General features: G+C 54.6%; 1 protein-coding gene and 1 long non-coding RNA gene across 3 annotated transcripts in view; one reads left to right on the top strand and one right to left on the bottom strand.

The window, feature by feature from the left end:
* Positions 1–26460, bottom strand: part of ADCY3 (adenylate cyclase 3) — a 74402-nt gene that overhangs the window by 2163 nt on the left and 45779 nt on the right. For both annotated transcript variants that reach the window (XM_006197163.4, XM_072938106.1), the window contains exons 4-19: positions 18292–18422; positions 17791–17902; positions 17497–17624; positions 16005–16163; positions 14993–15170; positions 11375–11503; positions 9555–9697; positions 9159–9320; positions 7881–7968; positions 6981–7097; positions 4967–5226; positions 4611–4676; positions 3081–3162; positions 2118–2276; positions 1483–1629; positions 809–928 (exon numbers count right to left, since the gene is read on the bottom strand). In XM_006197163.4, the coding sequence (XP_006197225.2) occupies positions 809–928; positions 1483–1629; positions 2118–2276; positions 3081–3162; positions 4611–4676; positions 4967–5226; positions 6981–7097; positions 7881–7968; positions 9159–9320; positions 9555–9697; positions 11375–11503; positions 14993–15170; positions 16005–16163; positions 17497–17624; positions 17791–17902; positions 18292–18422 (2181 nt within the window). The remainder of the gene's footprint in view (positions 1–808; positions 929–1482; positions 1630–2117; positions 2277–3080; positions 3163–4610; positions 4677–4966; positions 5227–6980; positions 7098–7880; positions 7969–9158; positions 9321–9554; positions 9698–11374; positions 11504–14992; positions 15171–16004; positions 16164–17496; positions 17625–17790; positions 17903–18291; positions 18423–26460) is intronic.
* On the top strand, positions 2161–3640 carry LOC140685763 (uncharacterized). The gene is made up of 2 exons (XR_012059163.1): positions 2161–2299; positions 2884–3640. It is a non-coding gene; the product is annotated as an uncharacterized lncRNA (long non-coding RNA).

Here is a 26460-nt window from a genome sequence, read left to right as displayed (position 1 = left end):
AGTTCATCTGGGTCCTTCCAGGTCCAGGGCAAAGACTGGGCAGTGGAGGCAGGGAAGACAGCTGGCCCAGCTGCTTTCTGTCTGCCAGGTACCTGATCAGGATTCGTGTCTCGTCACCACCCTGTCTGTGCCTGGTCTTTGAGTTTTGTAAAGTTGTCCTCATTTTGATTCCTCAACTAGAGAAGCACTTGAGGGTGACGACGCACCCTTGACATGTTTCTTTAACCTCATCCATCAAATGGAGACGGCAATAGGACTTACATCGTATAGCACAGTTGTAAGGTAAGATAGGATAATGTCTTAAGAACATTCCTTGGGGCCAGGGTCCCCAGCTCATTTCCTCTCATTCTGGAAGCTAAACAGAGCTGGCCCCACAGGTCCTAATTAACAAGAACAGGCTGTCAGCCAGTGGGCACCAGGGACTCCCCTCTTCTAACAGATCCAACTCCCCCACCTGGACATCTTCATGTTACAGAATTGTGTAGATGGGTCCTGTTCCCAGTTCTGATTAAAGTGTAGGGCGCTAATGGGACATGGCCACAGTTACACAAACGATCTCATGCCTGGCCTAAGCTATGGAACAGTATTGGGGGGTTGTGTGTGTTCCTCTCTGCTCACTCAACTCAGTGAACTCCATTTTATATTTGTACCACATGGTGCTAGTGGGTGTGTGTCTGGGACCCCTCTCACAGCAGCACTTGATAGCAGCTACTCATAACTTACCGCATCCTCCATGCTACGCATGAGCTGCCTTTCTCCTACCTCGGGAGGCAGGGCCCCATCTCTAGCCAGTGAGCTGGTTAGCTACCTTGTTGGAGCTGGTGAAGCCGTTGGTGTTGACATCGGGGGTGACTCCTGAAGCTGCCATGTAGGTGCTGCCGATGGTTTTGATCTTGGTGATGACCCGGAATTTGGGGTTGTCCAAGAGCTGAAGCCAGTATTAAGGAAGAGATAACTGTCAGCACAATCAGGGGAGGTGAATGAGCCAACTAAATGACAGATTTGTCTGTTTACAACCCCTCAAGACATTCAAGAGAGGTTTTCCTATAAACGCTTCATTCAGCCGCGTATCTGCCACGTGATCCTGGACAAACACCCTGATTTTCTGAGCTTCAGCTTCTACCATCTTAACATGGGGGGAAAAGTGCCGTCTCCTAGGGCGGTTGAGCATGTATGTAAAAGCATTTCCCTGGTACACGGGTTACCTGATAAATGTTTCCTGAATCTGAATTTGAGGGTCGGAGGAATCAGGGCCCCCAGGGTCTTGTTTTGGCCAGTCCTCCCCCTGTGAACTTGAGGGTGATGGCCCAGGCTCCCACTTGGCACCCACCGTTTGCAGATGGCTGCAGAAGCCATATGCTTGTGGAGGGGTGTTTATAAACAAGAGCTAGAGTAACTCCAAATTCTTTCTGACTTCTGCAGCCTGTAACCTGGAAGAGGCTGGCTTCGTGGCAGGAGGAAGAGGGCAGGAGGGGCACTCACAGAGTCAAAATCTGAGATGATCTCGTTGAGGAAGCGCAGACACTCGATGCCCCCGTTATTGATGCTCTCCTCTGTGTAGAAGTCAGCGAAGTTGGGCAGGGAGGCAAACATGACTCCAATCTCATCATAAGACTGACTGTACAGCTCCTAAAAGAGGCAGGACCAGAGGGCTCAAAGTCTGACAAACTGTATGATGTGCTTCACAAAGGAATCTGCCTTCCACACCCGTGACATATGCAGTCATCTTTTTGGACACACATCTCAGATTATCCCAACTCTGCATTATTAGAAAGTAACTCATCACAACTTTGAATAATTTTTTAAAAAGTTTCTCCAGTCCCTGCAACAGCCCCAGTATGAGGAGAGTAGGGTGGAGCTAGGCAGTGAGGCGTGAGAACCAGGCAGCCAATCAGAGTCACAGAAAGGTGGGGTTTAGCCATCTGAAGCAGCCTCATAGGGCTGTGGCCCATAGAAACAATGCAGCAGTGCCTGTTACCAAAAGCCCATGGGATTCTTGCTTTTAATACTGTGGTTGCTGGTTAGGTCCAGCCCTCCTGGGCCATGTCACGAGAAGGCAGAAAGCCAGGTGAAGACAACCTCACAGCTCCAGGCTCCAGCACGAGGCTACCCCTCACCTCATCTCTCTTCTTGGACCCCAGGAAGTGACGTGCCACATGCTCAGGCAGCATGTTAGTGACCAAGGCCTCGTTCCAACGCCGCATCTCGTAGACACGTTCCTTCTGGTCGTGGACCTCAATCTTCCACAGGAACAATGTCCGTGCCAGTTTCTCCACCTATGGACACAGACACAGACAAGGTGTGTACTCTGAGCTGGCCGTTTGATGGAAGGATGAAAAATGGGAACTTACATGGAGAGGTTCCATTATGGAAAAACTGAAGGGAAGACGGCTAAATGGCAAGGGAAATGAGACCCAGAAAGATTTCACCGTGTCAGAAAAGCCAGCCTACAATTCCGCTGAGGGTCCTAGCCTGTGTGTGGGGCCTCCTGGGGCCTAATTTTGGCTACAAGTCTGCCTTGGGGCGGGGGAGTGGCTGTGGAGACCTCCTAGCCCAGGGCTGGCGGTGGGGGGGGGGGGGGTGCCGGGGCGGCGCGGGAGGAGGAAGCTCCATATCCAGGACGCTCCATTTGGCCACGAAGTGGCTGGGGAGGCTGCACTTTCCTGACGAGCCGCTGGGTGGCACCCGAGCTAACACGGACGTGTCCCATGCACGGGTACTTCCCCGCCCTCTTCCTCATTTTCCTTTTAACCCATAACTATCAGCTTCTTTCCCTTTATTTTCTGGCTCTGCGGTCAGTGTTAGTGACCCCCAGGGCAGGCTGAGCGGAGATCCATGAGTCCCTGGCCTCGGGAATACAGATTTTAACCAGGCTTCCTTCAGCTCCCCGCAGGAGGCGAGAAGGGAGCGATGAAGAACTGCTGCTCGGTTATTCCAGAGGAAGAAGGCAGAGCACGCAGAGGGGCGGCTTGACCAGGGTCACGTGCCAGCACCCCAGGCGCTCGGGTTAGATCCTGGGGCTGCTGCTTAGAAGGCCCTGACAGGTGCTGCTGAAGAGGAGGGGTGTGTGCGGCACTCACGTGGCGGGAGAAGTAGTAGAAGCTCAGCATCATGACGAAGACCATGGCCGTCATGGAGTACTTGGAAGGCACCAGGGGCAGCCTGTGGGGCGAGAGCATTGCTCTGGGGGCCCGCGCTACCCTCCCAGAAGGGAGTTTTGTCCCCTCTAGTGTGGTGGTGCTGCTTCCCGTCACCTCACCCCAGAAACTTCTCCCCACAGCTTAAGTGCCTTCACATCAAGTCCAGACGCTCTCTGCCCAGTACAGCTTTCTGAAATCACTGGGTTTCTGTCTTAACAGCCAGCCAGCTCCTGGCCCCACCCAGCTGCACCTGGAATCCACACCAGGGCTTCAGGGCTGCTCCCCAGACGTTTAATAAACTCTGCGTCACCTGATCACAACAGTAGCTGCAACCGTGTAGGAATCTGGAGAAGGGGGAGACTAACATCTCAGTGATGGGACTAGGGCAGTTTCACCGCGCTTTTTTGTAGCTTTCACACATTTTTGTGTGGAGCTGTAAATTACTTCTATTGTAGTGTTCTGTTGTGTGAGTATAACACCACAATTTATATATCCACTTACTGCTGATGTCTTGGGTTGTTTTCATTTGGTTTTGGATGTTATATGTGTGTGGTTATTATGAACAGTGCAATTTTGGATATTCTTGTAGATATATCTTGTGACTTACATGTCTATTAATTTCTCCAAGGTGTATACGTAGCAGTGGAATTGCTTTACTAAATAACCCCAAATTATTTTCTAAAATGGCTGTACTCCCATCAAGAGTGTATGAGTTGCATTTACATGATGTTATCAGACTTCTTAATTCTGGCCAAACTGGTAGGTATGTGATGGTCTTTTGCTGTGGTCTTAATGTGAATGTCCCTGATTACCTGAAGCCTTTCATTTATTAGTGGCCATTTAGACTTCTTTTGTTAAGGTCCTATTCAAGTCTTCTACCCATCTTCTGTTAGGTAATCTTTTCTTTTCTAACTTACTTAAAAGTCTAGTTAAGTCACTGAATCATATAATTCTAAAACTTTGGAGGCAGAAAGGACTTTGAAGAATTTCTAGTCCAACACCCTCTTCAAGAGATGAAACTTAGACTCAGGAAATGGGCCTGCCTGAGGCCCCCTAGAGCGTCACTGAGGCAGGGAAAGGATCCATGTCTTCTAGTCTGGATACAGTAGTCTTCTTTCCTCCTTATCCTTCTGCTGTTCTGGCAGCCAGTAAATCAGTGATCACTCGTTTGGCTGTTCCTTCTCTTCACCGCAACCCAGCCTCAACTGCTTTACCCCAGCCTCTGAACCCCCATGCCACTGCTCTCCACGCTTCGCTCTCTCTGACTCAGGACAGGCCAGCGCGGCCAGCTCAGTGCTACAATCTGCCCCGGTCTCCTCTAGAAACACATACTAACTTCTCTAGCTTGAACATCCCACATCATGTGCCTTTGTAAGGATGAGACTGTGGGGCTTTGGCCTGTTGTGTTTCCTGTCTCTAGAAGAAAGGGGCCGCAAACACAGACCAGGACAGGAAAGCAGTCACCCTTACCTGTCAGTGCCATTGAGCCCAGGGCTGGAGAACACCTGCATCTTCTCTAAGGCGACTGTCGGAAAGCTGTGGGGACAGATAATAGCACACTCGGGCCCCATCTGGGTACAAGAGGCTGGTGCCCAGCCAAACACTGAGGTGACCCAGATCTTCCAGTCCTCAAGAATGGAAAGGATCTCTCCCGGGATTACAACCACCCAGTGGCACGTCTGAGAAGCCATAAGCCCTGATTCCCATGCAAGCCTCTGATGAGCCCTAGAGATGGACAGCTGAGGGCAGGCCCATGACCTTGAAGTGGGGACTGGGAGGCGGGGAGGAAGGAGACCATATAGATCCCCAAACAGGCCCCATCGTACTCATGTTCCTGGAAACGTCTGTGGTCGTATTCATCGAAGATGGGGCGCCAGGCGTGGATGTTGATGACGGCCACGGCCCCGGCGATGAGCAACATGAGCGTGAGCTTCACCATATGGCTGACCTGCACCAGCATGATGGTGGCAATGAGGGACAGCACAGCCACGTAGTTGTAGTACTTGGGATTCTCCACGCAGCCGTCCTCCACCTGCACCCCCGCCGTGCTGTTGCTGGGCCCCGAGTAGTACTGGAGACAGCTGAGCTGGAGGCCAGGACCGCCGGGCGAACACCGGGTGCAAGGGAACAGCAGACACTGGTCAGAGAAAGCTGGGCTGCGGGGCGGCTGCCCCTTCCCCTGGCTCCCTCAGAAACACGGAGAAAGAAGGGAACGTGTGCCAAGGGACAGTAAAGCAGACGTTAGTGATTCCTGCTAAGAGCTTTACCATCACCTCCTCGGATGATCGTGACAACCCTCAGAGTATTGTTAGTACCGCCACCATCACACAGAAAACAGAGGCCACACTTGCCCAAAGCAGCACTATCGGCCAGTGGTAAAGCAGAGCTACGGATCCAGTCTTAGGTTTCAAACCCACATCACATTGCTGCTTCCGGAGTGGCCGGGGGCCAGCCAGCCAGCCTCCCCTCAGCCTCACTGTGACAGCAGCCAGTCCCCATGACCCTTCATTTCTGAAGTCTGGTGGCCAATCCCATCACTGGGTGGATGTGGTCAATGGAAAGTGCATCTATAAACTGAATCAAACTGACTTTTCATAATTTTCATCCATTGCCACTTGCCTGGCTTTGGGGACACTCTCAACATGACTCTAGCATGAGAAAAGTTTTCACACCTCTAGTTTTTCACCTCCCACTGGTGACAGGATCCACAGATGTCCTGCCAGAATCCATGACCCTGTTAAACAGAGGTCCCCAGACCTGGGCACCAGGCTCCAGGTGTGTCCTGACACCAGGAGGCCCGGGGCTTCCCTGCCCTGTGCTGTGGGCACCGGCAGCCTGTGGGCACGCCAGGTTCTGGAGCTCCTCACTCCATTCCAGCTGGACTCTGACCAGCTGGCCCACAGGCTTGTCACCTGTACTGCTGCCAGAATAAGTCCCCATACTGAGTTTTCTCCCGGGCTTCAGTTGTTAAAGATAATGAAGCAAGTAATGTAATACCATATTTGAAAAAAGTCCCTGACTCTGTAGGAGGGCATGTATGGTACCATCAGCACTGGAGGGAGCGGAGCCGCGAGGGCTGACGAGAGCATCAGTGTCGGCGCCAAGCCCCCAGTGCCCAGTAAAGGGCTGCTGGCTTCCAACGGCGGTCCCTTCTCCCCAAGGAGGCATCTGGCTGCCCCCTCCTGCGACCCACATGAATTGAGGAGAGCAGAGAAGAGATCTCATCTGGGCTCTGTGAAGCTCCGCCCTCAGGAAGGTCTGGCCTTATTCAAGGGGATGAAGGCCAGACAGGAGAGCGTCTCTGGTGGAACAGGTTTACCTCTCTTGTCCTGAAGGATGCCTAACACTAGCCACACAGTAGGGAGTGCTTAAGATACGCAGAATGCTTAGGAGTATGGGGGCCCCCCGAGCAGCAAGATATGGAGGAAGAAACACAGGACTGGGATTTAGGACTGTTTCAGTTCTCAACACTGTTACTAGCTATGTGACCTCTCTGAGCATCATTTCTTTACAAGAAACTACAAATGATACCGACCTCCTGGGATTATTATACAGATTAAATGAGTCAATGTATGGAAAGCACCCAGCACAGGACCTGGTGTTGGGCTCCTGGACTTGGGGAGGGCAAGGAGCTGGAGGAGACAAGGTAGTCTCACTGGGGAGTCTCCGGCTGGGGAGAAGGCCCCCGCAATTTGGCCAGGATGATCATTTAGGGACCTATATGCCACTCCAGAATTATGTCTAGCACTGGAGGAAGGGGCTGGCAGATGGCTGGTGCCCACCGATCTGGAAGCCTCCTCTGAAAGTGGGAGTCCCTTCAACAGGACAGCAGGGGCTCACCATGTCCACGACGTTTGCCATAACCAGAATGAAGACGGCCAGCATGGCCCAGGTATTCCTGGCCCAGCGGGTCCGGTCGATCCAAGTCGAGAAGGCCACGAGCTTCTTGGGAAAGGCCTAGAAGGGTGGAATGTCAAGGGCCTTGAGCCTGCAAACACGACTGCTAACCACTCTGGCTGCTCCCACACTTCCCAGGAACCTAGAAAACAGTGCTCTGTGTGTGTGTCACCCAAACTGACCGTCAGAACTGAGAAGCGAGTGCGGGGAGCCCGGCTCTGCCTGTGCCAGTCCTGCCGGCGGTGCACGTGCCCTTCCTGGAGCTGACTTGCTGCTGGCCAGGAGTGGGGGCATCACCTGCCGGCGGCAGTCCCCTCCCTGTCTCTGCATGGCAAAGCCAGGTCAGGGGAGAATTTTCAGTGCCAGCTGTCTTTGCCTGGCTTCTCCTGAGTCAGTAGACCTAATTCTCCCAAGTTACTTGCACACCACCTGCCAGGTTAATTTTCCTAAACACTACTTTTCCTTGTCATTCGGATCAAAACTCTGCCTGGCTCCCAGGGCTCACAGGGGCAGGTCTCAGTCCCCGTGTCGGCTTTCAGGGTCCTTCACCACTGGAGCCAGTTTACCTTCCCACTGGGCCTCCGCAGCTTTTCTACACAGGTTCCTACTTTTCTAGACTCTGGCTCACTCCCCCGAGTGTGCTCCAGGGCCTCGCCCAAAGCAGATGCGGAGGTGATGATGAAGGAGTGTGTAGTAAACAACGGGACAAATGCCCGAGCCACCCCAGTGGAAGACAATCTACCGCTGAGGACCTGACAGGACACACAGCTCTGTGCATGCCCACTTCTGCAGGGCTGAGGCTCACTTCGAGGGCTCTGAGCCAAAAGGAAAAGAGCTTCTTACCTGGGGAAAGATGGCAGCCATGGAGCAGACTGTCAGGATCAGGAGCAGAACCTCCCCAACCACAAAAGTCACATAGTTTGTCATGAGCCTGTAACAGAGAGAAAGCAATCAGGGCAGGGACCAGAGGGAGTCATGAGTTGGGTTAGCGGCCAGCAGAGTAAAGGAAGGGAGGGGGGCAGGCCCTGTAAGCAGGGCACAGCCTGTACCAGAAAAGTTCTGTGTGACGCCAGGGCCTTGCTGCCGCTTGCTGGACAGACGAGACACACAGGGGTGGGAGGGCTGCCGACTGTGGTGTGTGCAGGGCCTGGGGACCTGTGACCCTCCCAGCTGTAACTGTCCCCAGGATTCTTCCCAAAGGACAGACTCACAGAGGCCCTGGGCAGAGCCCATTAAAACCCGGGAAGGGATTCTTAGGAACGAGCATTCGGCCGTGTTGCTAGGATGCAAGGGGACAGCACGGAACAGAGCAGCTCCCTTATTGCCCAGGGCTGCTGAGAGTGACAGCACTCACCGCCGCCTCCCTAGACCTCAGCCCCAGGCACAAGGCAGACAGCCAGAAACTCTGTGAAGTGAGGGAATGACTCTGATCCTCACAACAGTTCTGAGTGAGCCAGGGCACGTGTTGTTATCTCAGACTGTCACCATCAGCATCATCTTCGGCTTTACAGCTGAGTAGACTGCTGCCCCAGGAACCCTCAGGGACGTGCCCAGGGTCATAGAACAAGCAGGCAAGAAAGCCGTGTCCAGAACCTAAGACCGTGTGATGAGTCCAAGGCTCTTGAAGTTCCCCAAACTGTGATAAGAACAGAGCTCCACACCCACTTCTCCTGGAGGGGGTCCCTGATCTGGAGTGAGCTGCTGATCGGCTGCTGGGAGAACAGGATGGGGGGAAGGAAGGGGAGCCATCTTTCCGGAGCACCCTGCCCTGCCCCGGAGGACCTGCTGCTGTGAGAGGTGAGCAGTCTGCACCAGAGCCTGAACTCTGTCTTTACTAAGATGAGCCAAGAAAGGGAGCAGGATGGGCCTTGGTGACTAAGGTTGAGCGTCCCCATCCGCTGTCTCCTTGTCCCAGAACCACTCAGGCCCATCCAGCCAAGGTCTCCCTCCCCCCAGACCCCTCTGTCCCTCAGCTTTCTCAGCCCTGGTGTGACCCTCACTTTGACACTAGTGCTCTGGGACCCTGGGGCAGAGAGAAGGAGGGGGGTCCAGACGCAGCCCCGCATTCCCTGGGGCTGCTCGCCTTTCGCCCTCCCTGGCCTGTCCCTGCCCTGCCCTCACCAGGGGTCGATGAGAATCTCCACCAGGGCCGCACAGAGCAGGACGACACAGGAGCAGCTGAAGGCAGCCCCACTCTGCTTCTCCTTCTCCACCGAGTAGCGGGTTTCCATCTCGGGGTCCATGAACCGCATGGACAGGAGGAAGGTGTTTCTCTTCTTCACTCTGCAGGGTAAACAAGCCCGTGACAGACAAATGCCACATCGGCCTCGCCGGCCAGGAAAGACCATGTTTAAGACTGACTCCCAGGGAACTGTAAACTTATAGTGGAGAAGAACTTTCTAAGCAAAACATAAAGTCCAGAAGCCACTGGGGAAAAAAAAAAAGACTAACTCCCCAGTCCCCGCCTTGGGGCCGGGTAAGGCACATGCCAAGGGCTGAACATCGGGGGCCACTTACACCTGGGCAGACTCCCGCTCGAGCAGGGCCTCGTTGAGTAGCTGGTTGAGCTCGTGCTCGTCCTCAGAGGCGTCCACCACGCGGTCAGCCAGGTCCTGAAGGCGCAGCCTCCGGCGGGGGTTGGGGAATGAGGGGTTGTCGGCCTGCAAGGCAGCGGGGCAGCATTGGGGGATGGGGGTCGGGGACAAGGAGGCAAAAAAGACGGAGTTTGGGAAAGACTGGGTGGTGCTGGGGGAAGGAGATCGAAAGGGATCACATGAGGATTAAGCCCTTGGCTCTTAGAACCATTTCATGGGAAAAGCCTTCCCAATGCTCCCACGTGGCTCTGTCCTGCTTGGGTCTGGACCCAAAGCCTCAGTCCTTCCTGATTTTCCTGGGACCCCAGGTCCCAGATCCAGGGATCCCTAACAGAAGCTCAGCAGTGGCTGCCCACTAATGGCAGGGTGTGGGGGAGCAGCTGCCAGGCGCACGGGTGGAAGACCTGGAGTCTGAGATGGCTGCCGGGCCACTGTAGTCCTGTCACCTCCTGCTATGAGGATGGGGGTGTCACACAGCCACACACATAGGCATCCTCGAAGACGTAAAGGGCCCGCACCCCTAGGGCTTAAGAGATCTCTCAAAAGGAGCTCAGATCTGGCTCATTTTGGGAAGGAAGATCTTAGGGGGAACATGATGGAGAGAAAAATCACATCCTAGTTGCTAGTGGGGTGGCAGGGCACCTGCTACCATTTTTATTCCTGGTCATAAAGGAAAAGCATCAACTCCAAACACATGGATCCAGGCTGTGATTCCAGAGTCATCAGTCTTGGCCTCATCAGAGCTGTCTGTAGGCGTCCAAGAGTGCATCCTGGAAGCCAGCATCAAGACACCCCGGGCTTAAGTTCAAGTGAGCCTCTGGTTGACAGTCTGACCCCATACAATTCATGTTCCCCCAGCCTCAGTTTTCTTCTCTGTAACGTGAAGTGGATGTTCTGTTCCAGCACCAAGAACCTCTGTCCCTGAAGCGTATCTGGAGCAGTGTGTCACTGGCTAATTGTGAGGACACAAAAAGTCACAGGATGCTAAACCTCTATCTGTGTCCTTGCTAGTGAGTAACACTGAATTTGTATTTCCACTTCCTATCAAGAAAATCACAATAGGGGAAAGTTACTGAATGTTGTGGTGCTCAAGAAAAACCCAGTTTACCTTCAGCCCTGTCTGCCCTCGTCCTCCAGCACCTGTCGCAAGGCCCCAGGGGCAGTTCTCCTGCCTCCCTCACAGTGAGACTGGCGGTGCTGCCGACAAGCCCATAGCGGCCACTCCAAGACCGAGACTCCTGGCCCAGCATCTCCCTCTGTCAGTGAATACACTCAGGAAGCTCCTTAGTAACGGACGCTCTCCCAAGATGGACCCTGACCTCAGGGGGACAGCCTGTCAATTCCTTTGGAAACCCCTCATCTGTGCACAGGACTTGTGGGGTTTGGACTGAGTCAGCCCTGAGGTCTCACTTCCAAAATTGTCTTGGATCCTAAAGAAATCTTCATGGATGTCCTCATTGCCCTCAAATCTGCAGGATTCTGGGACGTCAGGGGTAGACGAGGCCTCGGACGTTAGCACCTCTTTTGACTTCACCCACCCCCACCCCACGTAACTGATGAGGAGATGGGGTGGGGGGTGGGGCAGATGGGGAGGTGGCCTGCCCACGGTTACACAGCTATAAAGGACAGGGCCTAGGCCCGTGGCCAGGTCTCCCCCTCCCAGCACAGGACTTTTCCTGCGGCACCTTTTGCCTCCCCCCTTCCCGTCCCCTCCCACATCCCAGGCCTCAGCCCTGCACGCACTGGGGCATCCTGCTCCTCGGGCTCCTCCGACGTGGAGCCGCTGGTGTGGATGCTCCCGTTGGGCTCCTTGGTCCCGATGAGGGCAGGGGAGCTGGGCTTTGAGGATGGCGGCGCTCCATTCGGCAAGGCCTGCAGCAGACGGAAGTGACCATCAGGGACACTGCCAGCTGCCCACCCCAGCGAGGGGCTCAGCTCCTGTCAGTCTGGAATCTTCTCACTAGAGTTTAGAAGCCTCATAGACTTAGAAATCTCACTATTCAGTACCTCCTCTAGAACATTACTTTTAAAATGCTATAATTTTCTAGTATCAATTTCTACTATTAAGATTTTTCTAAGCAGAGAAAGATCCTATTGTTCCAATTCCCATTTCTGCAACATAACTCAGTGACACAGTGATTCAGAGATCTTTCTTGGTGTAGAGCCTTGTCAAATGCCTTCCAAAAGTCTGAGTAAATTCCACAAGCCAACTTCCCCAATCATTAGTATTTTTTCCTTGACAGAGTAAATTAAATACCATACACAGGGAAACAGCTCATTTTCATTCATTTACCAAGTATTTACTGAGTATCTACTATGTGACAGAGTTATTCTAACTCCTGGGGACACAGACAAAATGTCCTGACCTTGGAGCTCACACTCTTGTTGTGGAGGTCAGGGGAGGTGTCCCCGTGAAGATGACATTTCGATAAAGACCTGAAGGGGCAAATCATGTAGCTCTTTGGGCTGGGATCCAGGAAGTGGGACCTTGGAGCATCTGAGCAATAGCCCGGGGCCGGGACGCTGACGGCCTGACTGGATGCTCTGGCTTTTCCTCTGAGTGAGACCAGTGGAGGGTGTTTGACTGCTGTGTGGAGACAGAGGGCAGCAGGGCTGGGGCAGGAGCAGGATGACTGGTCGGGAGATGACAGTGGCTTGGATGGGGACAGGGGCTACAAGGGGATAAGAGGGAGGTTAGAGCCTATCTTGCTGGAAGGGGCTTACAGATTGTAGAGAGGGGTCAAGGATGTCTTCAAAGTTTTTGGTCTGAGCAGTTAAAAGAATGGAGCTAGCACTGAGTCGGGAAGAGCTGGGGAAGAGCAGGTTTCAGAGCAGCGTGAGGATAGGGGGCTCGGCTCTGGACCGTCACCTCTGGGCCACCTGTGGTGCGCACACATGGAGACTTATGTGCCTGCGAGGTCAGTGCAGGGATGCGGGTTGGGCTGAGATCTCAACTGGAGAGTTGTTGGAGATGGCATTTAAAACAACTGGATGAGGTTGATATCAAGGTTAGCATAGATGGGAGATGTCTTTTTCACACTTTGGAGAGGATTCATTGTGAGATAATTCTCCTCACACCCTCCTCCTCATCACTCTGTTAACTTACTAAACCAAGTAGTAACTAAACCATGGAGAGTGGTTTCTGCAGATACAGTTGGATCTGCTCCTGCGATGCCCAGAGAAGCCACTCTTATCACTTCCCTTCCTCCTCCCCATTATCGCTCATACACCGCTCCCTCGTTATCTCCTCTGCATCGTCTGTGCTTTATTGCTTCTGACTCCCTGACTGTGGAGCAAGTCTGGTGGTCCGCTCACATTGCCTCCTCTGAGCACATCTCGACTGCTGAGCCGACCACGTGGCCTTACGGTAACCATGCTAAGTTGTTCACTTGACGCACACTGAGAGCTGACCGCTGCTGCAGCGCCTTGCAGGGAAGACAACAGGTATAACCTACAGCAGCTTCCCTTCTAAGTTCCCCGAGACACATGCACCACAGCGCTGGCACGGAGTGGGTGCCTGAGATGGACTTGATGAACGTCACATGACAAAGGGTTCATTTCTCTCATAAGCAAAGAGCTTCTACAAATCAGAGATGGAAAAAGCACTCTGAGGTTAGATATGAATATGCAGTTCACAGAAGAAAGTCACCAGGCTGACAACCATGTTAAAAGTGTCCAGTCTTACTGATAACTAAAGAAATGTCATTAAAATAATGAGATACCATGGGTTCATCTTTCAGATGAACTAAAAGTGAGTTAAAGAGCCAGCAAGAGCAGGGGGAGGGTGGCCGGAGGTGAGTGGTGGGGACACAGGCTCAACTTTCCAGGTGCAGAACTCTCCACCCAGCTTTTCCACCTCAAGAAATGTGTTTTTCAAGAAGGGCACTAAGAAAGTTATAAGTCAACTTACAAGACACTGAGAACCTGGCTTGCCTCAAAATGTCAGCAAAAGTAGTTTTAAGGAGAACACTGCCCATGTTTCCATGAGAAACAGACCAGCTCGTTTGTCTGGTGGAGGATTTAAGACAAAGTCTAACTCCATCCAGTTCCCTCAACAGCTGCCGTCTGTGCTCCCGTCCTGTGGGCCCCAGGCCACGCGGCCCAACAGCCCACGGCCCAGGCCCCATTCCAACTCACCCCAAGCTCCCAGCACCAGTGGGATTTAAATTATTTGGGGGTGAGCCCTGTTGTATCTACCTTTATGTCCCTCCTGATGCCAGGTTTGTGTGACCTCCTGCACATGGGAGGGACCCACAGGTACCTAGGAGCAATGTGGCTGGAGGGTCAGGGACTCAGGCTTTGGTTTCAGACCCCGGCTCTGCCACCCATTGGCTCTGCAACTTGTGCAGCCCTCTGGGCCTCAGTTTCCTCCTCTGCAAAGCAGGCGTAATGACAGCCCCCTTCTCACAGGTTGTCTTAAGGATTAAGTAGAAGAATAGATGCACAGAAACAGCCAATAAATAGTGGTTACGCTTAGATCTGCTGAATGGATGAATCTTCTGTCAATTTGCTGGACTGATCTGCTGGTCATTGTATACATTTGCGGGAGAAGAAAAGGTGCCCAGTTTTCTTTTAAAACTTTATCAGGAGTCGCCTCTTCAGCCACCACTTCTGATGCTACACCAGAGTGGGCTTTGCTGTCATCAGAACGAGGCAAAGCCTCAGCCGTGGGCCAGTCCCAAATGACATGCCATCCCAGAGAGCATCAAACCGCACAGCTGTTCAGTTCTCATGACTGCAGGGTTAGGTGAAAGATTACAAGGAAAGAAGTATTTTCCAGATTCAGCAGAAGATAGTAGAGGGGTCAATTTCTGTAGCAGCCACTGATGGCTTCTAAGCAGATGGACTGTCAGGAGGTGTGTGGTCAGTGGGGAAGCTGCTGAGGGCATGAGGGAGGCCCTGCACCCAGCGCTGAGCAGAGGGCAGGACTACTGGGAGCTTCCCTTCCTGTCCTCTTCCTTCTTATTTCCTGATCCAATCCTGCTGCTTTCAACCATTCTCCCCAGTATCCACGTCACTTCTGTGGCTTCAACTGCCTCCCATCCCTGGGCAGGTGGCCCTCATCCCAACCCAGCCACCCTCCTGAGCGCCACTTACACATTTCCAGTGGCCTCCCCTCCAGACAGTGCCTTGGGATACAGCACAATCACCTTGATTCCAGTTTTCCCCTAGAAACCAACTGTTGCTCTGAAAGGAGGCTCCCACTAGCCTCCTGCTCAACGGGACTCAGAATTGCTTTTTTGCCAACCTGCGCCTCCTCTCACCTACTCTGCCACCTCTAAGTCCCACCAACTCTTCAACGATCTCGCCTTTAACCCCTTCCCTCCCCTCCCCCGAGCCCAGGGGTGGATGGGGACTCACGGAGCCATTGAGGCCATTTTGGGCGGCTGTCTTCTTCACCTCTGGCTTGGACGCAATGATAAGGTAGGTTTCAATGCCTTTCTCGTCCAGGTAATCGCAACGGCTGCCCCCATCGCCTGGCTCCACATCAAACTCTCCTTTCAGGCAGTCCAAGGTGCTCTGGGAGATGTGCACACGCCTGGATTATGGCGAGAGAGGCCCTGAGCACAGGCAGGAGGGCAGCCCCGCCCCACCCTGCGGACAGTCAAGGGACAGTGGCTGGACCAGGCAGCTGCTTGGGCCTGTATCTCCTGGGCACGTGGGATGTGCTGTTCCTAAGAGCAGTGACAGGAAGTCTTGACCCTCACTGGCTGTGTGGGCAGCATGGTACCTGCCCTTCTCTTGAGCCTCAGTGTTTAATCAGTAAGACAGTTTGTCCTCACAGGCTTCCGAGGGTAACAAATGAGATAAGAAATTAGAAGTCTGCTCTGAACACTAAGATCCATGAAGTCTGATTATCACCCACTCCATGTGATTATCAGTTGCAACACCTGTGTCGGGGGGTAAGAAACTCTTTTCTGGGGAGTCACCACTAGGGAGAGAATTTTGGCTGTATTCGAGGGAAGCTCCCTGGCCCAGGAGGGGAAGGTTTCACTGCATCCGTGGTCCACCCTGAGGTGGCAGCAGTTTGAAGCAGCAAATGTAATTGCAAAAGAGGAAAGCAGTCAGCCCCGCCTGACTTGCAGAGTCTGTCAAAAAGCTCAGGTGAGACACGCAGGTGCATCAGAACCATGGATAGCTACCTCAGAGCCTGTCACTGATAACGACGCCCTCCAGGGACATGTGCACCCTGGAGCTATAGCCATGTGTGACCACAGAGCCCGGCGGCCCCACGATGAGATGATCGACTGCTGCAGCGCTCCAGGCAGGAGAGGCCCAGGAGGCCGGCACCCAAGAAGGAAGGCTGCTCCTGCATGGAACAGTCCCCTCCCTCGGCCCCCACACCTGCCCCGGGGATGGAACATGCACTCACCCTGGGATGCCGCCGGCTTCCATCTTGTTGGCCACGGTGACGTCGGTGGACCACACGTCGTACTGCCAGCGCTTCTGGCCCAGGACGCCCCCCAGCACGGTGCCTGTGTGCACCCCCACACGCATGTCCACCCCGGTCTTCGTCTTCTCCCGCACATACCTTCCAGGTCCACACAGAAGGGAGGAGGGGTCAGGCTGCCCGCGGCACGGTGGCCAGCCCCCCTCTCCCCCAGCAGGAGGAATTCTGCTCAGGACTCCTCCTCTCCAGGCCAAGGGCTTACTGGCTGCCCTACCGCTTTCTGCCTGCGTCTGAGCTGAGCCACCTGCAGCCGAGGTTACAGCAGGCTACAGCCCGAGCCCAGAGTCAGCCATCACAGGCCAGTGTGATCTGGGGTGCGGGTGGGGGACAGGAACAGCAGTGGGACCCTCTGCCCCTGAGCAGCCTCCAACTGCTCTCTTCTAATCATCCATGTACTCATCTGAGCAGCTGACGCTTCTCTGAGCACCTACTATGTGCCAGGCCCTGTGTGACGCACTATGTGCACAGTGGGAACAGCTCCTTGCTTGGGAAATCCAGAAGGAGACAAACAGGAATTTCAGAACCGTGCCTGATGGTGACAAGAGTGGAGGTAAAAGGCTCTGCTGCCCTGAACTAAGGCCCCTGGGGAAAGGCAGCACCTGCTTCTTTCCAGCCAGTCCTGGAGGGGGCTTTAACCTAGAAGATGGTAAAAATGCAAAACCACCCGCTCCAAGGCGGCAGCGAAGCAACACACCCAATTCCTGGACTCCATCCTGTGGGAGAAGCCTCAGCAAGGAGCTGCAGGGTCTGATGCCCCCCAGGGCCCACCAGAGGCCGTGAGTTGATGGGAGGGAGCACCAGGCTCAGGGGCAGTGACAGCATCGGAGAGGAGCCAGGTGACTCCACCATCCTCCCAGCAGTGCAGGCAGGAGCCCTGGCCAGGAGCTCAGAGGCCAGGGTTCCAGTCCCACCTCTGCTGCCCCATATATCTCGTGACCTCAGCAGTCACTTCACTGCTGTACTTGGACTTTCTGATCCAAGAGATGGACATGGACATCCTTAACCCTATCTGTCCTAGGGGGTGGGGAGCGGGTCATGATAAGAAAACACTGAGAGAGGAGATGGGGAACACTTGGGGGACAATTAAGCAAATGTGAGGTGGCAGAATTTTATGATGACTGCAACTTCCAGCAGAAAAAAAGTGGACTAAGGATAGAAAAGCACCCCTCGGAGAAGCCTTGCAGTTTCCCTCAGCTGTGAGGAAGGCAAGCTCTGCCCAGCTTCCCTGAGCCTGGGACCGAGGGACTTACCAACCATGCAACACCCCCATTACACCCTGAGAGCACTCCTTGGGGGCCTGGGGTGTGCCGGGCCCACCAAGACAGACCAACGTGGAAGGCCTGCCTCCCACACGGGTCCAGGGCTGGGACGTATGCTCTGGGAGGCCCCCCTTCACCAGAGGCACCCAACTTACGAAATGGCCTCCACCATGGCAAGCCCCATGAGGATGGAGCAGACGGCGTGGTCCTCCCGGTAGTCAGGCAGGCCGCAGATGCAGTAGTAACAGTCACCCAGGATCTTAATCCGGAGCTGGTGGTATTTCTGGAAGGGCAGGGCGTGGACCACGGTGTGAGTCCCTCCTCAGAGCCGAAGAGAAAGCAGAGGGAGGACAGGTGGGAGGATGTGGTGGGAGCCGGGGGCGGGGGGCAGGCCCAGGCCACAAGGGTGGTGCCCCCACCTGGCAAGCCAGGCGGATCAGGGTACTTACAGCCGCCAGCTTGTCAAAGCGGGCAAAGAGCTCGTTGAGCAGCTTCACGAGCTCCTGGGCGCTGCAGGCCGAAGACAGCTGGGTGAAGCCCACGATGTCGGCAAAGAGGATACTGGAAGAGGACAGAGGCCACAGGCTGAGGCCCAGGGTGGCAAGCTGGGCTCCACACCAGGCCCACCGCCAGCTCCTGCTCCAGCGCCCAGGCAACCAGGCCCTCGCTCGAGGCCCAGAGCAGTGGGACCCTGGCACTGCCAGGGCACGTTCAGGGCTCTGACTTTTGGTCATCCTGTGGGTGGTGTCTACACAGTGACGGGGCTGGACCACGTGACCTGTCTCAGCCCCAACGTTCCGCAGCAAGGCAGCTCCCACAGGGGCTGAGGCTCACACCATGGTGTGGCCGTGCTTTTAGTCCCTGGGAAGGCTCTTGAGCCCCACAGGGCTCAGCCAACCCTCCAAAAACCCCCGTCCTGTGCTCAGAGCCCACGCCCACAGCCAGCGCACCTGACGTTCTCGTGGCGGTACATGTACATGGTGTTGAACTGTTGCTGGTCCTTCTGGCTCTCATCCTTCTTCATGTCCTTCAGCATCTCATCGGCCACGTGCTTGGGCAGGATGGAAAGCATAAGGTTCTCCTGTGGGGGAGGAAGGAGTTAGTAGGGAGGGCAGAGGCAGGCGCAGACACTCTGGGAAGAAATGCCCTGATCCTGGTGACAGATGTCAACTGGGAACCAGGTGACCTTCCACGGAGGCCCTGCAGCACAGACCCACCCCAGGAAGCAGAGGTGCTAGAGTGGGGATCACAGGAGGGAGAAATCCAGGCAGAGGCGCCTTGTCAGGAAGCACCGGCCCCGTGCCCCGTGGAGGAAAGGCAGGTGATGGCGGTGCCCGGGGAAGGGTGGTGGAGAGACACCTGAGGGGGAACCTCGAGGGGAGGTCTGCAGGATGGAAACTGTAAGGGAGCAAGAGAACTGTAGCTAATGGCACAGAGGTGACTAAACTGAGGCCCATGGGACAAGGCAGCAGGAAGTGAGCTCAGCCTGGGAAAAGTGGTGGGGGCAGGAGGAGGCAGACAGCTGGGGGGACAAGACATGTGGCTGGAGGGCGCAGCCTTTGACCCCGAGGTGTAGAGGTGTAGCAGTTCCGGGTGACCAGGCCAGTGCCGCAGGGTCAGCCGCTGAAAGGGGGGAAGTGGGGCGGGGAGGGGAGGTTCACGGTCCAGGAGAGCTGTGTCCAGTCACCTGAGGCACAGGAGTTATCTGGGTCCAGGACGGGTGGCCAGAAAGCCAAGGGCTACTGCCTATGTCCTCAGCACCTGGGGCTTGACTAGGGGTCATGGGACCACAGTGAAACTGAGGCTGCAGGTCCCAGGCCTCAGCAGTGACACGGAGAACACCCACCGCGGGCCTGGACTGGGGGTGGGGCTGGAGGAGGTGGAGGAGGGTGGAGGGGGGCGGGGGCGGGGGCGGGCCCTGCCCATTCCCGCTCTCTGCTATTGTCCCTCGGCCCTGAGACCAGAGAACCCAGCTCTCCCTGCCTTTTAGACACACCCGCTCAGGGGCAGGAGCCCTGAGGTGTGAGGTTGACTCCTCTCCTCTGGATGGGGGGGCAGCCACCAGGCCCCCCAAGAGTCTGGTGTTGTATCCAGGCCTCTGCCCGCTGTAGGCCAGAGGGCTGGGGCCTCACCTCCCCTAGGGAACAGCTCAGCTGTAGGGCAGCCCCTCCCTTCTCTGCCCAGGAAGGTCTGCCGGCCAGGAGCCCCTGGCTTGCTTGCCATTTGCATAGGGAGGTCCCTGTGTCCTCTGTTTTCATGGAGAAAGTCAATTCCTGCAGTGAACACCACTCTGAGAGGTAAGTCCCCCTCTGCCCAGTGTGCCCAGCACTGGCCCTTGCCTGAAGCACGTACCATGGTTACTCCCATTACCCTCCCATTCGCGCAGCAATGTCTCTCCCACTGTGAAGAACCTCTCAAATGGCAGCAGTACAGCTCAGGAATGAGAAGGCAAAATAACCCCAGTGCACCCTGCCTGGCTCCACCTGAGCCCAGGAAGTAGCAGCTGGGTCTCCTGGGGCCCAGGAGCCGGGGCAGAGCAGGCGCTGAAGACCCCGGGGCCCGGCACTTGGTACCCCCAGCCCAGCCACGTGCAGGGAGGGGAGGCCCTATGCCAGGGGACTTCTCCCCAGACCTAAGCCAGCCACTATGGAGAGAGCTCTCAGCCTGGGAAGAAGATGAGTCTCTGGGAGGGTTTTCAAGAAAAGTCAGAGACACGCAGCCCTGCCAGCTCTGGAGCTGCTGGGGTCCTGAGGGGGAGAAGGTGTGAGGTGGGGTGGGGTGGGAGCAGTGAGGGCCAGGACTCCAGGTGCGGCCCTGCCCGTGCCAGGCTGGTGGGGACAGGGGGTCCAACTACCTGGCTCAGACCCCAGCCCTGCCACTTACTCCCGTGTGGGAGTAAGGCCATTACGACACCTTCCCCTGCCTTGGTGTCCTCGCCTGTAAAACAGGAAGGCTGAGGGACTCGTTTCCATAATACACTTGGAACAGTGTCTGTACACAGCAAGTGCTCAATAGACTTCAGCTGTTCTTGCATCACTTGAAGTGCTGCTGAGGGCACTGAGCCAGGAGTGTTTCAGAAAGACAAGGTCTAAACTTCCCCCAGGCTTTGAAACTGGCCACAGGTTCGCAGATAAAGAGTTCCAGTGGGAGGTGAGGGTCGCAGAAAAGCTTCTGGGCCCTCAGCCAGGTCCTATGAGTTCTGTCCGGCTCCAGTGGGGTGATGGGGGGACACAGAGAGGGATCCTGCCTTCCACGCAAGTCTCAGCCTCTGTCCACCCACCACATGTGCATGCAGGGTGCACACAAATGTAAGGAAGAGGCCCACGTGTGAAGAGCATGATGGGGACCCCAGCAGGCTGGGGTCTCCAGCACGTGAGCAGAGAGGGGCCGCGCCTGGCAGCCACAGCCCTTGGTCAGGCCTTCCCCACCCCCTTGGGCCCTCCCTCAGAACCCTGTCCTCCCAGAAAAGCCTCTCTGGCTCCCCGGGAACCTTGGGAAGGTCAGAATACAGTCTAGTCCTGTGAGGTGCCCTGTGCCCCAATTTCCTTAGAAACAAGCCAGGCCTCCCCAGGGATGGCCCACACTGCCCGCTACTAGCTAGGCCGGGGCTCCAAGACGGGCAGCCAGGGCAGGAGAGAGGCGGCGGCAGCAGCAAAAAGCAGGCCCCCCAGACGCTCACAGAGCAAGAAGACCGCCCACTTATCTCTGGGGTACAATGTGGGGAATTTCACTTTTTGCATCATATGCTTCTGTAACTTTTCCAAGAGAATAGATGAGTTCTGAAAGCAGATAATCATTAAATGTCAATGTTTAAAATTACAAGAAAGCAGCTGTGGTTGTCAGTTAAGGCGGCCCGTTTACCCATGTGGTTTACAGAAACCTTACATCAACCTCAAAAGGCTAAGCGTCACTCTCTCTGGAACGGCCACCTCACCCACCTGCCACCTCTCTAGAGAGCCCCCTCGCCGTGCCCAGGCGTGCTCGTCCCCCTCCTCACTTGCACCCAGTTTACCGGTGTCACTAACGGTGCTGACTTTGTTTGCCCTTATATTTCAGAGCTTCTAAAGTCATTTCCGAATCCCGGCCCCTTTTAAGAGTGTGTGATGTTAGCGATGGATCTTCTAGAAAAATCCTCATATACACAAAGAGGATCCTTGACATCCATTCTCAGAGTCCAAGTTAAAGACCCCAACACCTCATATGTGTCCTTGGAGAAGGAGAGAGGCTGGGATCCAAGTACACTTGCCTGGTGGGTCCCAAGGAGGGGACAGGGGTGGATGGGACAGCGGCCACCCAGAGCGGCCTCAGGCCCAGAGCTGCTGGATGTGGCGAGGTCTCCTAAAATAGCAGTTCCTATGTTTCAGGAGTCATAAAAAATTCCAAGCCTCTGACCTATTAATGGCTCTTCTGGGAATTTATCCAACAGAAATAATCTAAAAGAAGTGAAAAGATTTATGTGCAAGAAGAACTTCATTGCAACACCACTTACACTTGTGGAAAAACTCTTAAGCAGCCCAAATGCCCAGCAAATGGCTAGATTGTAATACATCCTCTGGATGGAGGATGATGCAACCTTAAAAATGACCTCGATGAAAACTGTTACAAGAAAATGATGAGAGAGAAGAGCAAGCCACAAAACTGTGCTCTGTGTATGTGATGCTGGACATAAGTGCACCTAAATAAAGGCAGAAGGACACATTCACAGGAGAGAAGCGTAATCTCATGTGGGAGACGGAACTGAGAGAAGACTTTACATGTTTTTCAAAATTACGGTAAGATTGCTATGCCCCTGCTGCTTCGTGTTTAAGTATGTTTTAAACTGGAAATAAACACAAAACGTCCTGTTACCTCCAGCTGTGACTCTGACTCCCAGCTCGTCTGTAACTACCACGGTTTTCTTAGAAACAGATGATCCCTGCGAGGCAGCTGGGCCGGCTCCGGACTCCCACGTCTGCTTGGACATAACCCGAGAAAGGAGACCAAGGGCCAGGTACGTGGCAAGGAGGTCACAGCCCCGCAGCAGATAGGAGAGGAGACAGTGACAGACCAGCACCCTGGGCTGGCTTCCTTCTGCAGATCTCAGAAGCACCACAACTCACCAGGCAAATGGATGCTCGTGACCAGTATCAAAATCATCCCTCTTCTTCGCTACACGTTTCTCATCTCCCCTACACGTTCACCCATGTGTAATACTGCCTCCATTTCGCAGGTGACCGAATCGAGGCGTGGAGGGTGAAGTGGTTTGTCCCGCTTCCTCAGATGTAACTTGGAATCACTCAGCACTGCTACCCAATGGATGAGACACCTGCAGTGAGCCCCAGCTCTGGGAGGTCCCCTGGTTCAGCTGAGCCCATCCCATGAGACCTAAGGCCTCACGACCCTGATTCCAGCCTGCAGAGCTGTGGTCTCGGCACCACTTGGGGCTCACCCAGCCAGGCCCAAGGATCCTCAGGCAACTGGTAACCACATGGAAGTTTGGAAGCACCATTTGAGGAGAAGGAGTTAAAGGAAAGGAAACCAAGGGAAAGGCACAGCCGTGGTGGTGCAGCGGGGAGTGGCTGACTGGTGCACCCAGAGCAAGATCACTGCTGGAGACTCCTGCCTCCAATGCCATGCCCAAGCAGGAGGCAAAACCCCCAACTGGGACTTGGGGATTAGAAAGAAGCAGAACACTTGAAACCCAAGGACAGGGCAGCAGTGAGATTCATGTCAAGGTGGAAATGGCAACACACCTCCAGAAGCTTGGACTCATATGGTCAAAGATGCAGAGGTCCAGCGCTCACCCAGTTCCCTCTAAGAAAGCCAAAACCCACTGACGATCACAGTCCCAAAGGACTGGGTGTGGAGGAGGAAGATGTGGTCAAAGTCTGTCATGAACAAATGGAGGAGGAAGGGGGAGGGCATTCAATAATACGGATAATCTTTCATTTACTTTTTCTTCTCCCTTAACCATTTTTTATTCTTTAAAGTAGTTGTTCTGTAATGTCATTTTCAAAACGGAATTGAAATCAGCACGCCCCATCTCTTTAAAACAGCTGCTATTTTGAATTCCAATGCTCAGCACTCATTATTATGTGAATTCCTGTAATCATCTCCAGACCCCTTCCTATCATGTTTCTTTTACAAAAATGGTATCTGTGCAGGGGCCGCTTTTCTCAACACTGTGCCTTTTCAGGCTTGAGGTGCCCTGTGCTTGCTTCACACGTGGATGGTGACTTTCAGTGACACAGTGGAAGTTTGCCAGAAAACTGGACTGTTGAAAATGACACTTCATTAGCTTGAAGCTACTTTTAAAACCTGATGGTCTGGACTGAAAGGAGGAATGGAAGTTGGGCGTTGAAGAGACAGATGTGGAGATCATAATGACCATCTCCAAAGCAGGCTTCGCTGAAGAGAAAGCATTTTAAGGTCCTGAGAGAGGAGGTGGTGGAGCTGCTGAGTCCTCCCCACCCAGGGAAACAGATCGCCCAGGCCTTGGTCAGAGACTGATCACGCGGTAAGGGAACTGGAGCCCGGGCACCCGAGGGTGGGCTGAGGCGCTGGGTTCCGGCCCAGGGAAGAGAGGGCTCTGTGGTGTCACAGGGACTCTACCAGACTGAGGAGAGCTGTTGTGTGGGGAAGGGGTGTGTGGCTCTGGAGGCCCCCGGAGGGAAGACGGCTGGGACCAGACTGTTGCTTCCAGCAGAGGAAGGGTTTTCTATAAGTCAGAACAGTTCGAATAAAGAATGTGCTGCCCTGAGAGGCAGTGACCTCCCATCCCCAGAGAGGAGGCTGCAGGAGGGGAACCACGGATGGAGGGCTGGCCCAGAGGCGGGGTTTGGAGACACGGGCGCTGAGACGAGGCTCCACACAGTGGAGGAAAGCGGGTCAACTGCCTCACGCAGCCTCTGCCAGGCCCTGCAAGGCTCTGACGGGTATCCTAGAAACACATGGCAATGGAAGTCAAGGCCCTGACTCTCTGGGAAAAGAACCAAATAAGGTCCAGAAAGAGAGAAAGTCTCCAGTAGGTCTTGTGGGTAGAAAACTGCCTGGATCCTGGGGAGAAGGACCCAGGCCTGCTCTGGGATGGGGTGAGCAGACTCGGGTGGGGTCGGGGGGTCCTGGTCCTGGGAGAAGAGACCACCGTGGCCCCGGCCAGGAGGCCCAGCCTCCTGGGCTGGGATGTCCTCACCTCGGCCAGGCTCTGGAAAGGAACGGATCAAGCCCCCTTCTCCTTGTCGGTGACTCAGAACTGAGACAGAGAAGGAGGCCAGCACTGCTCCCAGGGGCTCCGAGTCGTTGTAGCTGATACTCTGAGGAGGCATTCAGGAGTTAATTACAGCAGGGTGGCCAGCAGGGATTTGGATAAATGAGCTTGGCTGGTGAAAAGCTAAGTTTCTGCAACACCCTTGTGAAAGGGGCAGAGGGAGACAGATTTAAATGGAGAAAGAGATGGGCAGTGCCCAGGTGGCCGGTGCGTCCGTGCGTGTGCAGTGTCTGTGTGAAGTAAGTGGGTGAAATCTGTTTAAAGTATGTGTGTGTCCTTGTGTATCCCGTGTGTGCCCTACATATGTGCTGTGTGTACACACACACACATACATGTCGCTACCCACAGCTGACTGTAGACATGTCTGTTTATCCAGATTCTTGAGTTTTCAGGCCAGTTAGAAGCCAAAAGATCACTAGACCCCACCAGGTGCCCACCCTAGCCTGACCCCCTCAGCAGAGGCAGCAGCAGGAAGACAGAAATGCAAAGGAGGACCTGGCCTGTTAGCCAGGGAGGTCAGGGCCCGAAAAGCTCACCTCTCCCTGATGAGAGGACAGAGGACCATAACACATGAAATCTGGATGCTCCAGCGCAGCCGTCTGTGTATGAGCAGATGACTGCCAGTGAGACTAGGGGGACACATGTCCAGCCCCCTCCAAAAGACATGGGCACGACCTCGGTCACTCAAAGTCACTCAAAGAACTGTCAAGGTAAAGAGTCTTCCAAGAGCTCCGACAGGCAGGGCTGTCAAGTCACATGCTGACTGGCTGCTCCCCCAGGGCAGGACCACTTTGCTGTCTTCAGCCTAAGGCTGGGAGAGTTCAGAGGAGGGAGAGGTTGCATAACTCAAAAACCAGCCTATCTTTAAACTAGACCTTCCCATGCCAAACAGGCTCCAAGCCAGCATCCCCAGAGTTGCCCAGGTAAATGGGCTCCAAGATGGAAGCAGGGTCACCCTCAATCTCAGGGTTCTCAGCCCAGCACTCGTACCCAGCTAGAGTCAGGGAGGGGACGCTGAGCACACAGGACTGCAGGTCACCTGCCTGGGCTCCTATACAGTCCCCGGAGATAGGGGCTACCACAGGCCAAGGTGACCACTATCTCCGGGGACAGCCCTTTGGGCCCAAAGACAGCCACCCTTGTATAGTATCTGGAGCCCTCACCAAGAGAGCACGGCACAAAGCAGGTGCTCCTTGGAGGTCTGGTGAGTTAATGAGCTGTCAACTAGGAGATGTGGCCCGAGGGGTGAGCCATTGTCCCCTAGAACAGCACTAACAGCACCTTCGGCCGTCAGGGAGATGTTCTGTGATTGGGGCCAGACACGGGCAGCTACTGAGCAGGTGGAATGTGGCTAGTGCAAAGGAGGAATTGGTTTTTAATTTTAAAATTCTAATTAATTTTAATTTAAATAGCCACATATGTCTGGTGGCTACCATATCGGACAGTGCAGCTCTCGAATACAACAGCAGCGATCAAGTCCAGCTCTGGTGCCAGCTCTGCCAGACAGAGAGCAGCTGCCTGGAGCACTGTTTTGAGAAGGATGCTGAGGTAATATCTGTGATCCGTGGAGAGGAGTGCTACAATGTCTACACACACCACCTGCTTCCTTCCTGGACCCAGAAGCAGAAGCTCACCTCCAGGCCGAAATCCTTAGAGCCGTCCTTGACTTCCCCCTCTCCCATCTCCAGTTCTTCCCAGCAGTAAATCCTGTTGGTTCTGCCTTCAAAACATATGCAGGATCCTCCCTCCTCCTCATCCCCCCCATACTGGTCTGGGCCACCCTCCTCTCTCACCGAAGTAATGCAGGTCTCCCTGTTTCCACAGCTGTCCCTTCTCTATCAGCAGTCAGACCAATCCATTTAAAACCCACAAC

This window comes from Vicugna pacos, chromosome 15, assembly GCF_048564905.1.
Source record: "Vicugna pacos chromosome 15, VicPac4, whole genome shotgun sequence".
NCBI lineage: Eukaryota > Metazoa > Chordata > Mammalia > Artiodactyla > Camelidae > Vicugna > Vicugna pacos.
This window is presented reverse-complemented; position numbering and strand designations above follow the sequence as displayed.